Source organism: Micrasema longulum, unplaced genomic scaffold, assembly GCF_059751315.1.
Source record: "Micrasema longulum isolate JH-2025_06_02 unplaced genomic scaffold, ASM5975131v1 h1tg001416l, whole genome shotgun sequence".
Taxonomy (NCBI): domain Eukaryota; kingdom Metazoa; phylum Arthropoda; class Insecta; order Trichoptera; family Brachycentridae; genus Micrasema; species Micrasema longulum.
In genome coordinates, this window is record NW_028278602.1 from 186,170 (window position 1) to 204,730 (window position 18,561).

Sequence of the window (18,561 nt, forward strand, 5' to 3'; positions counted from 1 at the left end):
CTCTAAATAATAGAATTTTACATGTTATAAAAAATAAAGGTGAATTCACTAAGTACTAAATATTTTTAAATGTTATAAATATGTTTAAATGTAAAATACTTTAATTTAAAATAAAGCGATAAGAACCTACTTCTTAAATATGAATTAAAAAATAACATGTCTTTTATTATTCCATCACAAACACTCGACCATAAATGAACCGTTATGGGTCTCTAAGGTTCGGGTAATCTGATACCTGATATATAATGGCAATTTCTAAGTACAATTCATGAGTAAGATTTTTTATTTTAACCTTGAAATAGCGAGTAGTCATCACATATGTCAAACAATATAAAAAAAACTAATTAAATATCAAGAATAATTCATTATATGTCAATTTTAGTTTTTTTTGAGAACTCGTAAATTTATTTGTCTTGCGGTGTATGTTAAAAAAAAAACAAAAATTCTCGACACAGGCCAGAACACCCGAGTTCAGATGTGAAAAGCTGCCAGAATGTTTTTTTACATTTCGCCCGCGAAGTAATCTATGTACGCAACAAATTATTGCAAATATAATTTTTGTAGAGTAATCTTACTTTCGTAACACAACACATAATATTGTTTAAAAACTTGGCGGTTGGAACATATTTTAACATTACGCACATTGGAACAATGGCAAAATCGTATCGTGGGACAAAGTCGATATATGTTTCGCAGGTTGACAAATATTTTATTTGATTTATTTTTAATTTATTGCAAAATCAAATATTTAACAAAAACACAGGGTGTCGATTAAAAAATAAAAATGTTTACTGAAAAAAAATTGTTAACAAAATGAGTATAAAATTACATATGCTTTTTAACAACATACGAACATAATTAATAATAACGACTCTACCTCTCTAATAGAGTGAAAACTCGTGTTTAGAAAAGGAGTTCGTGTTTTACATTCATTTTTATATAAATATATATATATATGTACTAGCGGACCCGACAGACGTTGTCCTGCCCGAACGTTGGCAAAAGACTTTTCATTGATAAGTATTATTATTATTATTATTATGGATAACTTATATAGCGCCATTTTCGTAATAAAATACCTCAAGGGCGCTTTACATGGTGATTCTATTATTAAGTTAATTTAATTGAAGCTTTTAAATTTGTAATTTAATTAAAATAATTTATTTTGTTGTCACGTGCTACGGATTTATTCAAATGATTTAGAGAACAAGTGGGTTTTAAGTTTTTTCCGAAACATCACTTCACTTTCACAGCCTCGCACCTCTGCTGGGAGAGCATTCCATGCCATAGGGCCTGCGACCGCAAATGCGCGTTCACCAAATTAAGTGCGCTGTTTGCGTAGAGGTATAATAACTTTTCCTCTCGCCGTAGACGTAGCTGATCTAAGCGTGAGACGCCTGTCAGCTAGTTCATCTGGAATCCATAGTTCCCTTAGATATTCCGGAGCCGAGTTGTGCAGTGACTTATACATAAGCCAACAGAGTTTGTATTCGACCCTCTGTGGAAAACGTAGCCAGTGTAGTTCCCGAAGTAGTGGAGTGATATGACTGAACTTAGAGATTCCGAAAATAAGTCTCGCTGCGGCATTCAATACAGATTGTAGGCGAGTCATTTTGTTCATTGGTAGACCTGCATAGATACCATTACAATAATCGACTCTAGACACTACAAACGCATTTATTAATTGACGGGCGGCATCAACCGGCAAATTTTTGCGTATGCATTTAATTTGTCTCAGCTGGTAGAAGCATGAACTTATCGTTCTACTAATTTGAGCGCCAAGAGATAGGTCAGAATTGAGTAAGTAGGTACCTAGGTACTTGTTTATGGTTGAATTCCAAAACATAAAATAAATATTTTTTCAAATATGACATTCTTTTTGCAAACGTCAAACTCTGGTCTTCTCACCAACATAGGGGTGTACTTATGTAGGAATACGATTTGTAAAAATGTGTTGAATTTGATGTGTTGAACAATTATTTTTTTATACTTACGCACCCACACACACGCACGCTCTCCCTCATTCATTCCCACACGCACATGTACCCTCTCCCTCATTCATTTACGCATACACACATTTACATACACATGAATACAAACGTCACACACATACAATTACGTAAACTCTTTTCTTATTTTTTATTTATTTGACACTTTATATACATATACAATAAATAAACATATAAGGGCGGGCATATTGCCTTAAGGCAATTTCTTCCTACCTACCCAAACCGTTTAGTTTGAGAAAATTATAAACACAAGGACATATTGAATCTTAAAATTTTATACAAAAATTAAAAGCAAAGATAACCAAAAATTAATATATAAAAAATAAATATATATAAACACTATACAATGAAGAGAGGAGAGGGGATGGGAAGGAAAGAAGAAGGATAAAGGAACAATTTGAATATTTAGATAGTGACATTTTAATCTTGACTTAAATGTAAATAAAGAAGGGGCGTCTCCAACATTAGTGGGTAGATTATTTCACAATCGAGCGGCTACTAATGTGAAAGAGGAGGCAAGAAAATTAGAGCGATGACAGGGTATTAAAAGGGCTCTCTCGTTACTAGAACGAAGAGATAGTCCGTGTTGTGAAAGAGGTTGGATGACATCTCTCAGATAAACAGGCGAAGTGGGATTATTTAAAATATTGTGAAGAAGTGATAGAATGTGAATGTTTCTTCTATGCCTGATACTGAGCCAGTGTAGTTGCGTGCGATACTCGGTTATGTGTCATTAGGTTTTCTTAAATATTACGTGTCATTAGATTTACAGTGGATTTTTCAATTGGCTTTAGCATTTTTATAATTTTTTACTTATTTTGTTTATGTGATAGCTGTAAAAATCCCAAATAAAATAAAATAAAATAAAAAAATTATTTCAGTATTACCAAAAATCCAGTAAAAAGAAACGAATGGGTAGAAATTATAAGGAATTTAAGGAAAGGATCTGATTAAGATCCACAAAAAACAAATGCTGTTTGTAAACATTCAAAAACAAACTTTTTTATACACAAAAAACAAATCTTTCCATTTTTTTGCAAATGGATTCTTCTCGAGTGTAACCCTAGTAGATCGATTAATAAAACATTTATGCTCCTTACTTCTTTTTTTACATTTTAGATTGAAGATTTTAATATCTACGAACACGCACAGCGCAAAGATCTATATTTTTCTAAAAACCGCACGTAAATTGGTTAAGCCGTTTAGGGGTTTAGTGACATCACACGTACAGAGGAGTTATAGGTATAAAGATTATATTTTATTTACGTTTAATTTTTACTATCTAAAAAATATTAAATTATAATGATAAAAATACGAATATAGTTTTATTCCACTTTTACCTATATTGAGACCTATATACGTATAATGAGTTAGAAACTACCTTGAATATATCTTCTCTTCAAGACCGTCGAAATAAATCCGACCTTATAGTCCTATTTAAAATTCTCAACTCACTCTTTGATGCGCCTGAACTACTGAGCTCAAAAAATTAAATATCCCAACTAGAAACCTCAGACAAAACTTACTCTTTCATACCGATAACCATAGAACTAACTATGGTTTTCATTCCCCTATGCCCAGAATTCTCAGGTCTGCCAACAAACATACCAGTCTTGATTTCTTTGATAACAAGTTGTCTTCTTTCAAACGATCACTGAATCAAATTCAATTATAAACACCTCTCTCCCGCTTCCACTCCCACAAAGTCTACTATAAACCATTGAGTCTTTCTAATTTTGTTTTAATAATTTTCTATGTATAAATGTGTCCATAAAAATGCCCATTGGGCGTATACATAAATAAATAAATGTCTTCGATTTTTAAAAATAAATTTTCAAAATCGGAAATTTCTTGCTGGACACCTTGTACAATTGTAGATTTCTTCATAAAAAATAAAAACGATTTGATTGTTAAACTGTAAATACTTAGAACTGTTGTATGTACGAATACATATAATATAGACCTTCCATCTGTTTTCATGCGAAGTAATTTATTTGGAATATAAATTAGCTGCCTAAAATCTTCTGTTGGTAATTTGTATGACGTGACGTCACCGCTTGACAGATTCATTAGCGCTAGTAATTTATTCTGCATAACGTCCAATGTTGAGAGGATACGCCGAGCAGAGAAATAGGTATTTTGAACATAATTTTTCTGACACTCTCTCGCATTCGCCTCCCCGATATTGTGCGGAAAACATAACTGCGCCTCGGGCTACTTATGCCTAACTAAAATAGAGGTTTATTGTCCCGTTTTCGGCACCCCGAAATAAAACCGATTTTTTTTCTTCGAGAAAGAGTATCAAAAGAAAATTGTACGAGTCAGTACCTTTTCCATTTCCCGAAATTATTTATGATTTTTGTATACAGTACGTCCGAAGATTTCAGATGAAACTGGGCACTTTTGTGGGTTTTAGGTGGTCCTAGCTATCAGGGGCGAATCGTTAAAATAAGCGATTATGCACAGCTTACCATTATATCAATATTTAAAGCATTAACTTTGTGGTCAAACATTTGACTAAATGTTATTAAATATTTGTATATAACCACTTGCCGACTTTTCTATGTCTACCGGTTTCGTTTTTATTTATTTTATTTATTTTATTTATTTTATTTATTTTATTTATTTTATTTATTTTATTTATTTTATTTATTTTATTTATTTTATTTATTTTATTTATTTTATTTATTTTATTTATTTTATTTATTTTATTTATTTTATTTATTTTATTTATTTTATTTATTTTATTTATTTTATTTATTTTATTTATTTTATTTATTTTATTTATTTTATTTATTTTATTTATTTTATTTATTTTATTTATTTTATTTATTTTATTTATTTTATTTATTTTATTTATTTTATTTATTTTATTTATTCTATTTATTTTATTTATTCATTCCAAATTACACTAGTTTAAATATTTATGAACTTATTAAGGCTTTTTAGGCTATGCCCGTGTCAAGCCACAATAAATAACAATAAAAATACACAGTAAAATGAATTAGATAAAATTATAGAAAAAGAATTTTCTTCATTTATTTATTCAAAATTATACTCGTTTAAATATTAATGAGCCGTAATAATAAAAAATAAAAAATGCATAGTAAAATTAATTCAATTAAATTATACTCGTAATTACATGAGATGCAATAGAATAACAATCCAGAAAAACCATGTATAAATAATAAATAATCAAATTCCAAAGAATACGATGCAAAAAAGATCAGAAATAATTTTTAAAATATAAATTATACAAATTAAGAATCACACATAATCAAATGTAAAAAATAGTGGTATCAATAAAATTAACAAAATAATAGTAAAATATAGTAGTATTAAAAAAAAAAACAAAATAAGAGTATCATTTAAATCAACCGAAAAAAAATATTTAAAAGCATAATTAAAATGATAATTGAGATATGTTTTCTAGAAACTCACTCAATACTATAGTAAGAAATAGGAGCAATAAATTTTAATTTAAATGCATGTCGTGTTGGTTTTACATTTTTGTGCAACTATGGTGAAGGTGTAAAGTGGGTTTTGCATGTTGGTTTAATTGGTGTCCTGACGAAGAGACGGGTACGTCTCGAAAGCAGTAGACATAGAAAAATCGGTAGGTGGTTACATACAAATATTTAATAACATTTACTAATATAATTGTTATTTATTATAAATCGTAACCACCGTTTATATAAATCACCGATAGTGCCCAGCACGATGAAACTAGCCGATTATCTAAGCTGATTCCTTCATACAAAAAAGTACGCTATATTTTACATCTTTAACCCTGTCAGGTTTTTTAGTACTAAAACAAGCTCGCAGATTACAAATATTATTATATCTCTATAGATATAATAATATGTGTAAAAAAAATCACTGCTCTGGTGATATGCCTATCAGGAGCAAATTCTCCTTATAATCTATTATTTGCAGCTTACCATATTTTTTTGGCATCGAAAGTAATGTTTAATGTTACATTATTATTAGGAAAACGCACATATATTAAAAAAATACATTGCAATTTATTATATAAATAAAACACGAGTGATACTTTAATCCACAAATTTGGAATATCCAGTGACCGGTTTCATCGCTTTCGCGACATCTTCGAGACTGGTATCTTTATTAAAGAGTTAAATGTATTTTTACAGAACAGAGGTAAGGATAGATAATTCAGAATTATCACTCGTGTTTTATTTATATAATAAATTACAATGAACTTCCATCAATAATTTTCACTTACAAACTTAAATGTTTTAAAATACATTGCAATTCTTGGGTTAGTAAATTTACATCATATTCATTTATTCCATACAGCGACCAGTTGCGCCTCTATTGGCCAAAATTATTACCACTGGATTACACGAGATTACTCTGGTTAAGAAAAAACACGAATTAAAATACGTCTTAAACCTAAAATTTTAGAATCTTGTTCGAAAAATTACACTTGCGATTATAGTAAAATCTTGCAGCTTTCGTTAATGCAATTTAGTCTTTCAATACTTTTTCATAAGGGCTATTATTCTTTAAAATAAATCAATTTGACTTACGATGGTCTAAGGGAGGTGACAACATACGCATTCGTTATCTGTGAGAAAGAGATAACGAATATATATTATTTTGTATGTCTTAACACGGAAGTTACAATAATAGGTACTCGATATGTTTCAGTGGTTTTGTGAAATTTGTTTTTAAGTAAATTTGTTGTAAAATAAATAATATAGCAAATTGATATTTTATTCCATAATATTAACGTATCAGTATAAATCCTTCAGTGGGTTTTAAAAAACAAAAAAATTGCCAAACAAAAATAAAATATACTACACTTATAAAATGTTTTTGTGCGGACTGATGACAGTTGAATTATAGGTTATTCTTCAGTATCCATTTCAGCTTTAAAAAATATGTTTGACTTATGATAAAAACGTTACTAGTGTATAGTGTTAAGAATAAATATATAAAAGAATTCAAAAATGTATAACTTATGTCGTTTCGTAAATATTAAGGTGATATAAAAATCGATGAAACAATGATTCTTAAAACGTAAATTATATTTTGTTTAGTGAACTATCGTACTCGGTAAGGAATACTTTTAAATAATTTAGTTTTTATCTCATTCACTAAGAAATAGTGTTTTATTTCAAGACAAGTTATAATAGTCAGACTTAAACAAAAATGCACCGGTACGTTAATGAATTATACAGTAGTATAAATTACCTTTTCGACACTCAGGTTAGAACATGAAATAGCCGTGCGGATGAGTCGTTACTTTCTAATGACTAGGGCGTGGGTTCGAGTCCTTACGGGTTCCAGTTATTTTTTGCAATCATGTTTTTTTTAATGTATTAGAAAACATTTTTACTGAAACTATTAGCCGCTAGTGCCATTTGTTATGGATTATTTATCGAATATGAAATAGACCTGTTTTTTTATGTGTCATACTACCGGACATTTTATCAGAATGTTCGTAGCTTACCAATCTAAAAACTCACCGCTCGCCACTGATGCCTATGCTCTGAAGGGAGAAAATGTGGAATACGTTTGTATGAAGAAAAGTCAGACGGCGTATCCTCTCAACGCTTTTGAGAGTAAACTGTATTTTTCCCGCGGATTGGCACTAGAGCAGTGATTTTTTTACACACATGAAGATATTCACCATTGGCGTTTCCTTTATTTACTTTTTTTTTATTTTAAAAACATTTATAGGAACTAGAACACAATATTTAATTAGTGCTTATAATCTAGTACAATAATAATATAATGTATAGAATCGAAATCGCGCGCGTTAGCGACTATACGAAAGGAAAGTTAACTATGCAAAACGACCACTTGAAGTAGGGTTGCCAAATGTTTTTCGAATCCAAACCAGATTTTATTTATATTTATGTTTTTTGTAGATATTTCTTGATAAAACTCTATACTTAACGATTTAGATAAAATTATCAATAAAACTTTTTGATTTGATTGGTGAATTAACTTGACGAAACTAACCAAGAAGTTTTATTGCAAATTTTATTTATAATTTTATCTAAATCTTTCAGCTTAACATATAACAACAGAGATGAAGAACATTTAAGAGAAGGTAATATAGAAGTCTAGGCATCTACAGGGCTTATGACCTGTCAATGGCTGGTTTAAGTGGCCACTTTACACACTGTGTAACATTAACCATTCTGCCTATATTTGCACATCTATATTCCTTCAATTATTTCATCTGTTGATGTTTGTGAAGTTAAAGAGCTGAAATCTTTATTTATGCGGGTGAGATTCATCTAATTGAATTATTTCACCTACATACTAGGCAACGCCTGAAAATATTATTTTTTCAATTTCTATACTTCTTCATGGACCAGGTAATTTATCAACAATATTTTGAGTTTGTCCAAATTTTTGTAGACAAGGACTGGATTCAACTCCCTGGGGAAAAAATAATATTTTCAGGCGTTGCCTAGTATGTAGGTGAAATAATTCAATTAGATGAATCTCACCCGCATAAATAAAGGTTTCAGCTCTTTAACTTCACAAACATCAACAGATGAAAGAATCGAAGGAATATAGATGTTCAAATATAAACAGAATGGTGAATGTTACACAGTGTGTAAAGTGGCCACTTAAACCAGCCATTGACAGGTCATAAGCCCTGTAGATGCCTAGAATTCTATATTACCTTCTCTTAAATGTTCTTCATCTCTGTTGTTATATGTTAATATAAACAGCTCCCCAGGGAGTCGAATCCAGTCCTTGTCTACAAAAATTTGGACAAACTCAAAATATTGTTAAATCTTTCAGATTTTACTTTAGAAATATTTTTACCTGTGTCGTACAGTGGCGAACGGTTATTTTATTTACCGGTAAGCAAAAAAAAACGAAACCGAAGAAATTTCTTCTGAACCTTCTCCACCATAAGAGAGTACTTCAACTCACGCGGTCCCCAAATCATCGAGCCACTCTCGAGTCTACTTCGCACCGACGAGTTATAAAGAATTCTCAGTGCTCGTGTACTACCAAAAACCCTGGCAGTACGCAAGACGAATCCTCACATCTTCAACGAACTTTTTTTTTAAATAATTTTTTTATATATATTTGGACCCCTGTATTTAGTAGCCTTAAGTGTCATGTACAAGGCTAAGGTACTCGGAAAAAAACGTTTTTGTTTGTCTTGGAAATGGGATATTCGATCACTGATATTGGTTAATTACCTTTATGAGTCCAATCACCATTGTTGCAAAGTTCAAAAACAACGGCGCGTGATAACTACTTTTTACTACAGTGTGGATATCTGTTAAGGATATTCCATCTTTCCTGCATTCTGCTTCAAGATTATGGCGCTGCAAAGTGAAAAATGGGCACTGAAATAACAGATGTTCGATACTCTGTGAAGAAATATCATCGCATGGACGATAGTCATCATTCCTTAATTTAAACCTATATAGATAACTTTTCATAGCTCCGTGTCCGGTAAAAATTTGGGTCGTTTCGAAAGTACTTTGGTGATGATGACGGAAGTTTGCTGCATCAGCCAGCGTTGGGTTTAGTGATTTTACCTGTAGAAGAAGCGCGGTAATGATCCTCCCAACGCTGCTGCGTATTTTGTTTTATACAGCGTTTAGCAAAGCTAAGGGGAAATTCTGAGAAGAAAGGTGCCGTTCTTTTACAAGTTGCGGCTCTTGCTCGTTCATCCGCTCTCTCATTTCCTACGATACCAGCATGTCCTCTTATCCAGCACATTTGAATGTTCATCCCTCTTATTTTTAGATGCTTAATTTTACTCTGAATATCTACAATGAATGGATTTACCGACCGAGTATCCGTTATAGCTTGAACGACAATCTGATAATATTTTTGCAATAACCCATCTCTCTGGTGGTTTTTTTAATAACCATTCGAGAGCTTCTCGTATTGCGAGTAGTTAAGCCTGGAAAACTGAGCAGAAATTATCTAAATTAAATGTTCTGCCTGGTAATTCTTTTTCACTCTCAAAAGGAACGAATGCCGCTCCCACTTTGCCGTCGAGCAGGCTACCAGCCGTAAAGATTCAAATTTCATTGGGAGCATAAGGAGGTATATCTTTGTCAAGTAAAATAATACTTTCGGGAATTCTTTTGGACGGGTGAGGTAAATCGAAATAGTTTGCAGTTCCTTGATACTTGCGATCATCTGGAATGGAATACAGCTTACCGAATTTCTTGACATTATAAATGTCCTTCCTTTATTGAATTTTAAGGTCTAACGGTGTAAACCCTGTTAGAGCTTGAGCTGAGATGGGTGAAATTGTTCTGTACTTGTTCTTCAACGAACTACTACTAACTGTTTCGATCTGATCATAAAATGTCAGGGAACTCGCAAAAGCGATGCCAAGATCTTTAACCTTCGCAATCCGCATAAGATTCTGGTCATTTATTCTACAGCGGAAGAAAAGCGTTTTGTGGGCCCTGGTGAAAGACATAACTGAGAATTTTGAAATATTGAACAATAATTTTTTCGTCTTCCCCATTCAGATACGTTTATTATATCCGCCTGGAGAGTACGAAAATCATCCAAAGTTTTAACCCTCAAAAATAGCTTCAAGTCATCTGCGAATAATAAAAAACGCGATTTGATTACAACTTTTTAATATCATTGATAAAAATGGAGAACAGTAATGGGCCCAAGTTCCGATCCCTGGGGAACACCTGAGTAAGTATTAAAATTTTTTGATGCAAATAAGCCATGTGAAACGTATTGATTTCGGTTTCGGAGGTAGCTCGATTGTATGCGTTTTTAGGGTGTACTCGGTAAAGTTACCGGGCCGGGTGGATTGGCATGCATAAAATAATAACAATTATTATAATTCTATGATCTGACCCTTGATCGCCTTGAATATGTGATGTTAATTTCTCACGCTTCATACAAATTGACACACAAAAAAATAAAAATCAGAGCTGTCAAAAGGTGTCAAACCGGACATTTGGCAACCCTGACCGTAGCACATTTCTCGACCATAGAAATTGAAGATGTGTTATGCATAATTAATACGAAGACTCAATGTTTGGTAATAGCGAACGTATGGCAGGTATTTATTATAATTTTATTTCGATTGTCCAATTCGGAAGACCAGTTTCACAAAAAAATGGGTTAAGTTAGATAAATAAATTAATGGGATATGGAGAACATTTTAGAAAAGGATATGGGAGTCTAGGCATTCACCAGGCTTAGGACCTATATATAATATAATTTTCACAAAAAAATCTCACAATTAATATAATTTGCTATCGAGATTTTTCACAACAAAAATATTTCTCCCTCTCTTCAATCCGTGCCTCATGTCTGAGGATGGTGATTACGCCTGACTCCAGGCATGGCTCGTCTGTGGACAGTCTCCCTCCATCTGGAACGGTCTTGTGCTCTTCTATAGGCATTCGTCAGTGATGATTCTGATAACTGAGTGACTGTACCGCTCCATCTTGTCGGTTGACGTCCACGCGACCTTGTCCCTTCGACACTTCCCAGGAGAATAGTTTTCTCCAAACTATCAGAATCTCCCCTGGAAATATGCCCAAAGAACTGCAGGATTCTTTTCTCGCACATGGATATCAATATTTCTCCTATGTCCAGTATTTCTCCCAAGTAGTGTGAATTATAGAATACCGAAAACTATTAAACTAGCCAAAACCTATCTGAATTCTAAACTGAAAATGTGAAAGTATTCTAGACGATAATAATAATTAATTATAACAACAACAACAACAAAACATCACGCCGTTTCCCCGTAAGGGTAAGCTGAGAGAATTGATGGCCACATCACTCTATCTTTGCATACTGATCTCGCTTCCTCTACATGCATACATCTTCGCATGCACGCGCGTCGATTATTCCGCCTTTCAACATGTCCATCTTCGAGTATTTGTTCGATTTGGTCATGCCATGTTTTTCTTGGTCTTTCTCTGTTTCTGCAATCATCAACATTCGCAATTGTAAATATTCTTAGCCGTTCTTTCGCTGTCCATTCGCTCTACATGTCCAAACCGGCGCGGAGCTCCTTTCTCGATTTTGTCGATAATGCTTATCTCGGCCTTACATAATGTACAGATCTCGACATCTGTGCATCTATCGTACAGTTTAGAGACTAGAAGGAATGTTTTTCCATATTTTTATCGATTGTTGCGCGGTATTGTCGATAATCCTGAGATTATGATGAGCATTGGTTTGTATGTTCCTGATAATTACCTAAAACAGCGTCAGCATAGATTGTTTCATATTTCGATAACCAGGACCACCCTGCCGTTGGAAGGGCTACCGCTACGCTGAACAACATCGCTCTGGATGTTGATCTGTTCCATGTATCCGAAGGGGTTTTCCGGAGCAGGATTCTCCTACTACTTTGACATGAATCTCTTTCATGTATTTTTTTTCTTTTTTATAACATGTACTTTAAAAAAACCATAAAAAATGTATACATATATAAATAGTAGGACCTCCCATCCAATAATATGTATTCACTTAATTATACTGAAATAAAGCGACGACGGCGACGGTTTATACTATACAAAGAACAAGCGGACCCGACAGACGTTGTCCTGCCCCAACGTTGGCTTGCCTGCTATTATCGTGGAAAAATACTTTTCATTGATAAGTAGGTACCTGGGTACTCGTTTGTGATTAAATTCCAAAACTAAAAATTGTCAATATTCAAATAATATTGAATTTAAGTAGGTACCGAGGTACTTGTTTATCAAAAATATCTTGAGTTTGTTCAAATTTTTGTAGACAAAGACTGGATTCGATTCCCTGGGGAGCTGTTTATATTAACATATTACAACAGAGATGAAGAACATTTAAGAGAAGGTAATATAGAAGTCTAGGCATCTACAAGGCTTTGGCCTGTCAATGGCTGGTTTAAGTGGCCACTTTACACATTGTGTAAAATTCACCATTCTGCCTATATTTGAACATCTATAGCCTTTCAATTCTTTCATCTGTTGATGTTTGTAAACTTAAAGAGCTGAAACCTTTATTTATGCGGGTGAGATTCGAGACTTGTTTATGGTTGAATTCCAAAACATAAAATAAATATTTTTTCAAATTTGGCATTTTTTTTGCAAACGTCAAACTCCGGTCCTTTCACCAACAGAGGGGTGTACTTATGTAGGTATACGATTTTTATGAATGTTTTGAATTTAATATTATTTTAGTATTACCAAAAATCCAGTAAAAATAAATAAATGGGTTCGCAAAAAACAAATGCTGTTATTAAACATTCAAAAACAACATATTTCCATTTTTTTGTAAATGCATTCTCCTCGAATGCAACCCTGGTAGATCGATGAATAAAACTTATTTTTTACATATTATACTGAAGATTTTAATATCTACGAACACGCTCAGCGCAAAGATCTATATTTCTCTGAAAACCGCACGTAAATAGGTTAAGCCGATTAGGAGTTAAGTGACATCACACGTACAGATGAATTATACATATAAAGATAAATATACTACATATTAAAATAAAAGAAATATGGACAAAACAAGGAGATAGACGGAAAGAAATTAATAAGGAGTGGTGAAGGATGATTGCAGTAAAGTAGGAGTGGAAAATTGCATTTGATTTAATGATACAGACAAAAAAAAATAGAAAAATCGTCTATTCTCTGTTATTCTAAATCAAGCCTATTAGTTATTTTCTGTACCTATTGTATGCAGTGTTAAATATATCTAGACTATTAAATAATATACCTCGCATTTGTAATAATCTTTCTTGTAATTTGTGTGTTTGCAGGTGGTAACTGGAGTCGTCTTGGAAGAGAGTCACACAGTGAAAAAACGTAGCACAGAACAGCCGCTAAGGATCGTTTTGTACTACGATCATTCCGTGTACAGGTGGGTTCATTATTTTTTTATTTTACAACACAAATGCCTTACACTACCGCGAAACCGTCCAATTTTGCCGTGGATGGATATTTTGCTCAAAAAGTCTAATCTATGATCAACTGTTAAAAAGTATATTTCCATTTGATTTTGGTAAACTTCCCTCAAAAGCTTTAGTCACTAACTTTACTCAGTGGCTTGTCAGAACCTGTCAAAGTGCGCGTGTAATTTGTTGCGGGCCAATTACGACTCTGTTTTTTCATATACTGCTCGATAGCAAAGACAAATGTAAGTTTTTCTTGTTGCATAATATAGTCAAAGGTTTGCAGATTATTTCCTGTTTATATTATGTGCTGTCAGTAGCTTGAATCAAGAATTTTGACTATTGGCAAATTAAAAGGCATAAGTTGAGCCTCTGGGTTGTCAATTTTGCCCAAACGAAAAAATGTGTGAGGGTTGTCACTTTCTTATTTAAAATAATTAATTAAAATTAAATTAAAACTATTATGAAGGTTTTGCACACATTAAGTATAGATTTTCAAAAATTTTATCATATTGTTGATAATTTAATTTAATTCTTCTTTGCCTTTCTTAATTCATTTGATTGTGTTTTTATATTCCTTATATTGCTTTTAATAGTTTCTGAAGCATTTCTCATTTTTTGCATGGTATACAATTTGTTTCTTTTAGATCATTTATATTATATCTGGAGTTAACCAGCCTCCATTATTATCCACCCTCAAACGATATTTTTTTTACTTTCATAGCTATGGACTTTGATTCCGAAATAATTTGCATTAATTTTTAAAATTGATGTCGTCTGGTTTTAACCTTCTTAGTTGTTCATTAACTATATTCCTGAAACAGTTATTTTTTCTCACAACATAGGTATAAGTATTTAGTATCCACTAGTTATCTATTTAGTACATATTTTTAAACCTTAAACCAGCAGAGTATTATTACTGCACTACAGTAGTACTGGTGTTTTAGAACAAGCTATTTCAGTAGTCGTATACCGGAGGACTCCGATGTTTTAAGCATTAAAAGAATCTGAATATATGAACAAAATGGCATTCCCAATCTTGAATTGAAATAAAAAATGAATTGAAAAAGTTTTTTGCGAATTTGTCTTCTCAAACCCGCGATCCACCATTTTCAAAACCAATCGCCACCGGCTAGGGTACCACGCTAGAACATGGGAGGTAGAAATGGACTCGAAGCTTAGTACATCAATCACAGAAATAATATCATCGGGTTTAGTTGATCGATGCGTTCATTAAAAGCATGACTTCATAGCCCGGAAAGGTCCTTGAAATAACACAGCATCACGCTGACAGCTTCTTGATTCGCTCTTTTCCAGGTTACACAAAATCTTTTTTGATGAATCAACCTCTCTGTGCAAGAACTGATTGTATTTTCTTTTCATTTCAGGTTGGAGCCTGAAAAATTTGATCTCATTAATGTAAGTCAAAATAATTTAAAACCTTGAACCTTATCTTTTTTTATGTAATTATATTATTGATGACTGTTTGTTTCTGTAAAAAATAAATAAAAAAATAATATGAACCTATCGTTCAACTCTATTTTATTATATTTCTTTGACAGTAAATAGTAAACAATTTCATTTTATTTAGAACTGATTTTTATGCAAGGAAACCAAATATGAATTATAAATCGTCTGTACTTTTCAGAATACAATTCTCCCCGAAGCCGTCCAGTTTTGGGAGAAAACACTAATGGTCCGCCAGACAGCTGAAGTTATCAAACTAAATAGGTAAAACTATATTTTTAGAAGCGGAATCCAGCCATTTACAGGGCTCATGGCCTGTCATTGGCTGTGTTTAAACATCCACATTTCTTCAACTCTTCCATCTGCTGTGAAGTAATAGAGCTGAAACCTTTATTGATTCATCTAGATGAATTATTTCACATGTGAGGTTATGAGCGGTTTCCATTGAGGGCGCTCGAACTTTAAATTGGAATAAAACCTGGAAAGAGTTCTTTAGAGAGCTACATAAAGTTAAAAAAGGGTAAACCTGTAAATTAAATTTGCTATCGAACTTTGATGTCTTGAGTTGAGGTTACTATTGCTCTCCACCAGAAGGTGATAAGATCTCTGATAAACTTTCGTGTACCCACAAGGACCACCAGACTCCGACACATGTTCCAGTGTGAGTACAGTTGGACAAACACCCGCCATTCTCCCCTCCCCCGGTGAGCATCCACAGAACTGCTGATAATTATGCTGAATTGTTGGACTTGCTCCACACCACTCCTGCTGCTATCAAATTAGCTATCTTATCCAATGGATGGCCATCCCCTCAATTCTCATCTTTTTATTGTGTTTCTCTACTCATCTTCACTTTATTTCCACTTCTCTCTTTTTAGAATTGGTTGCGTGTTTAATGTTATAGTTATGATTTTATTTTATGTTATTTTATATAATGCTTAAAGTACTTTTAACTGTACATTGCAAGAGCCCTCTGGGCGTTTATTAAATACATAATATCGGCCGAATGGCGACCGTGGCTTTGCTGGGCGACGCGTATTCGAGAAGTCCAATTTTCGATGACTCGACCGCATAAATCGGGCTCAACATCCATCGATGGCATCGTTTAAATCCGACATACGAACTAGAAACCATGTCTGTAACACATAAAAGTAGCCAGAAACTAAAATGCACGCAAGGATCCATGGAAAAACAGATGCTCGGTGTAAGAGACGGAATAAGAAATGAAGAAATATAAGGCGCAGAACCGGAGTCGTGGATATCATGGGTCGTGCAGCAAAATCAAAATGGCTGTAGGCAGGACGCTTAGCGAGGCAAAGTGATGGCAGGTGGGCACCCAGAATAATCCAGTGGGGACCACGGGCAAACAACAGAAGTGTCGGAAGGTCACCGAAAAGATGGGTCGATGACTTTGCCTCGATAGCTGGTAAAACATGGACGATGAAAGCGGGTGATAGGAAGGAACGGAGACGTTGGAAGAGGCCGCCATCCAGCAGTGGAGAGAATAAAGCTGAAGAAGAAGATCGTTTACGTTGACTTTTAAGGCTTCAATCGTCGGTCGCTTATTCGTATAGTCCAGTGATTTAACGTAGCCTCACAAGGAAAACTCAAATGGTGTTAAATCACACGATCTCGGTGGCCAGTTAACGTCGCCGAAACGCGAGATAACCCTACCCTTAAATTTGTCGTGCGGAAGATCCATTGTTTCATGCGTTGTGTGGCTCGTAACGCCCATTTTTCTGGAACCATATGCCGTTGAAATCCTTATCTTTCAATTTAAGCCACAAAAAATGGTTTATCATCGACCCGCACGTCTCGCCGTTGACAGTTACGGCGTTCCCAGCTTCATTTTGGAAGAAGCACGGGCTAATGACCCCGCGAGATCAAAATCCACACTAAACAGTGGCCTTTTCTGGATGCATTTGCAACTGATGGATTGCGACAATTTTGCTTGTTTGTCCATGGGCCTCGTCGCTAAAGATGATTTTCACGACAAACGTACCTCTAACACTCATTTTGATAGTAAAATTTAACGATTTATACACTTTACTCGACACGGTTACTTTCCATGATGATTTGCCCAACATTAATTATTATAACCTCTAAATTTGACAGCTGTAGCTTTACCAACATGGCCGCTATACACTGTCGAAGTTCGAGCGCCCCTAATTGAAAACTCGACATAAACCTCGTAAATCAAATGTTTGAATTAGTATTTTTAATGTTAAAGATGATTAACGTCAGGGTTACCAATTGTATAATGGAATCGGTTTTCATGTGGTTATGATAATTGTAAGGAATTATTTTTTTACCAATGTTTTGTTACAAGGTTGCGTGTATAAAATAAAATATTTCAACTTACATAATTGTCAGGAGTTTTATTTGCAACTTAAATGACTATAATTAAACAAAATACAGTGAATGAATACCGAACAATACTGTTTTAATCTAACCGTGAAAATTTGAATAAATTTACGTTAAATGTTATAAGTGATTAGCAGCGTCGTTTTAAAGACAGCCAGAATCAATGCTGGTCGGGGAGAATCTAAATTATGTTTCTCAGTCGTTGGCGACGTGTTGCGCCTCTGTGTTGGCAGGCCTGGCACATGGAGTTGCATGTATCCAATGTTGTGAGAGCCCATAATTATTTCTATATTGATGTGCTATGTGTTGTTACTAATGGTCTTCTACAATATTATTATTGTACTCATAGAATTAAGAATAGTCCAGAAGGAGCGTAGAATCATATTTGAATAAATCAGACTGTGTCTGAAAATCCAAACCATTATGCCCTACTTTCGCCGCACGCATTCGTGATGTCGCCGTGTAATGTTGCACGGTGGGAAAAAATGTAATCATAACACAAATGTAAGGCAAAAAAAGCAATCTGTTAATTTCTCTAAAATTTTATTGTGCTCGCGGAAATATTAATTGACACAACAGAGTAGATAAGTTAGGGTCATTTAATAATAGTAATTGAATTAATGAACATTGAACTTAAAATTTAAAACAAATTTTATTTTACATAAAACGGATACATATTTTTACATCATGTTAAATAATATTAGATGTTTTAAAGATAATGTCGTTCAAATGTCCACCACGGCGTTGTTTATTCCGAGGTCTCTAATTTTCATTAGTTCTTTCATTAGATGAGCAAAGTAGGGTAAACAAAAATACTACCCTGCCAACACT

At 33.4% G+C, this 18,561-nt stretch overlaps 1 protein-coding gene across 3 annotated transcripts in view; it reads left to right on the plus strand.

The window, feature by feature from the left end:
* The window catches only part of Invadolysin (leishmanolysin-like peptidase, invadolysin), a 73,549-nt gene that overhangs the window by 31,335 nt on the left and 23,653 nt on the right, over positions 1-18,561 (plus strand). For all 3 annotated transcript variants that reach the window (XR_015824015.1, XM_088235678.1, XM_088235679.1), the window contains exons 2-4: positions 13,768-13,868; positions 15,288-15,318; positions 15,548-15,630. Coding sequence is in view for 2 of the 3 variants with exons in the window: in XM_088235678.1 (XP_088091804.1) it covers positions 13,768-13,868; positions 15,288-15,318; positions 15,548-15,630 (215 nt within the window). In the remaining variant the exon portion in view is untranslated. The remainder of the gene's footprint in view (positions 1-13,767; positions 13,869-15,287; positions 15,319-15,547; positions 15,631-18,561) is intronic.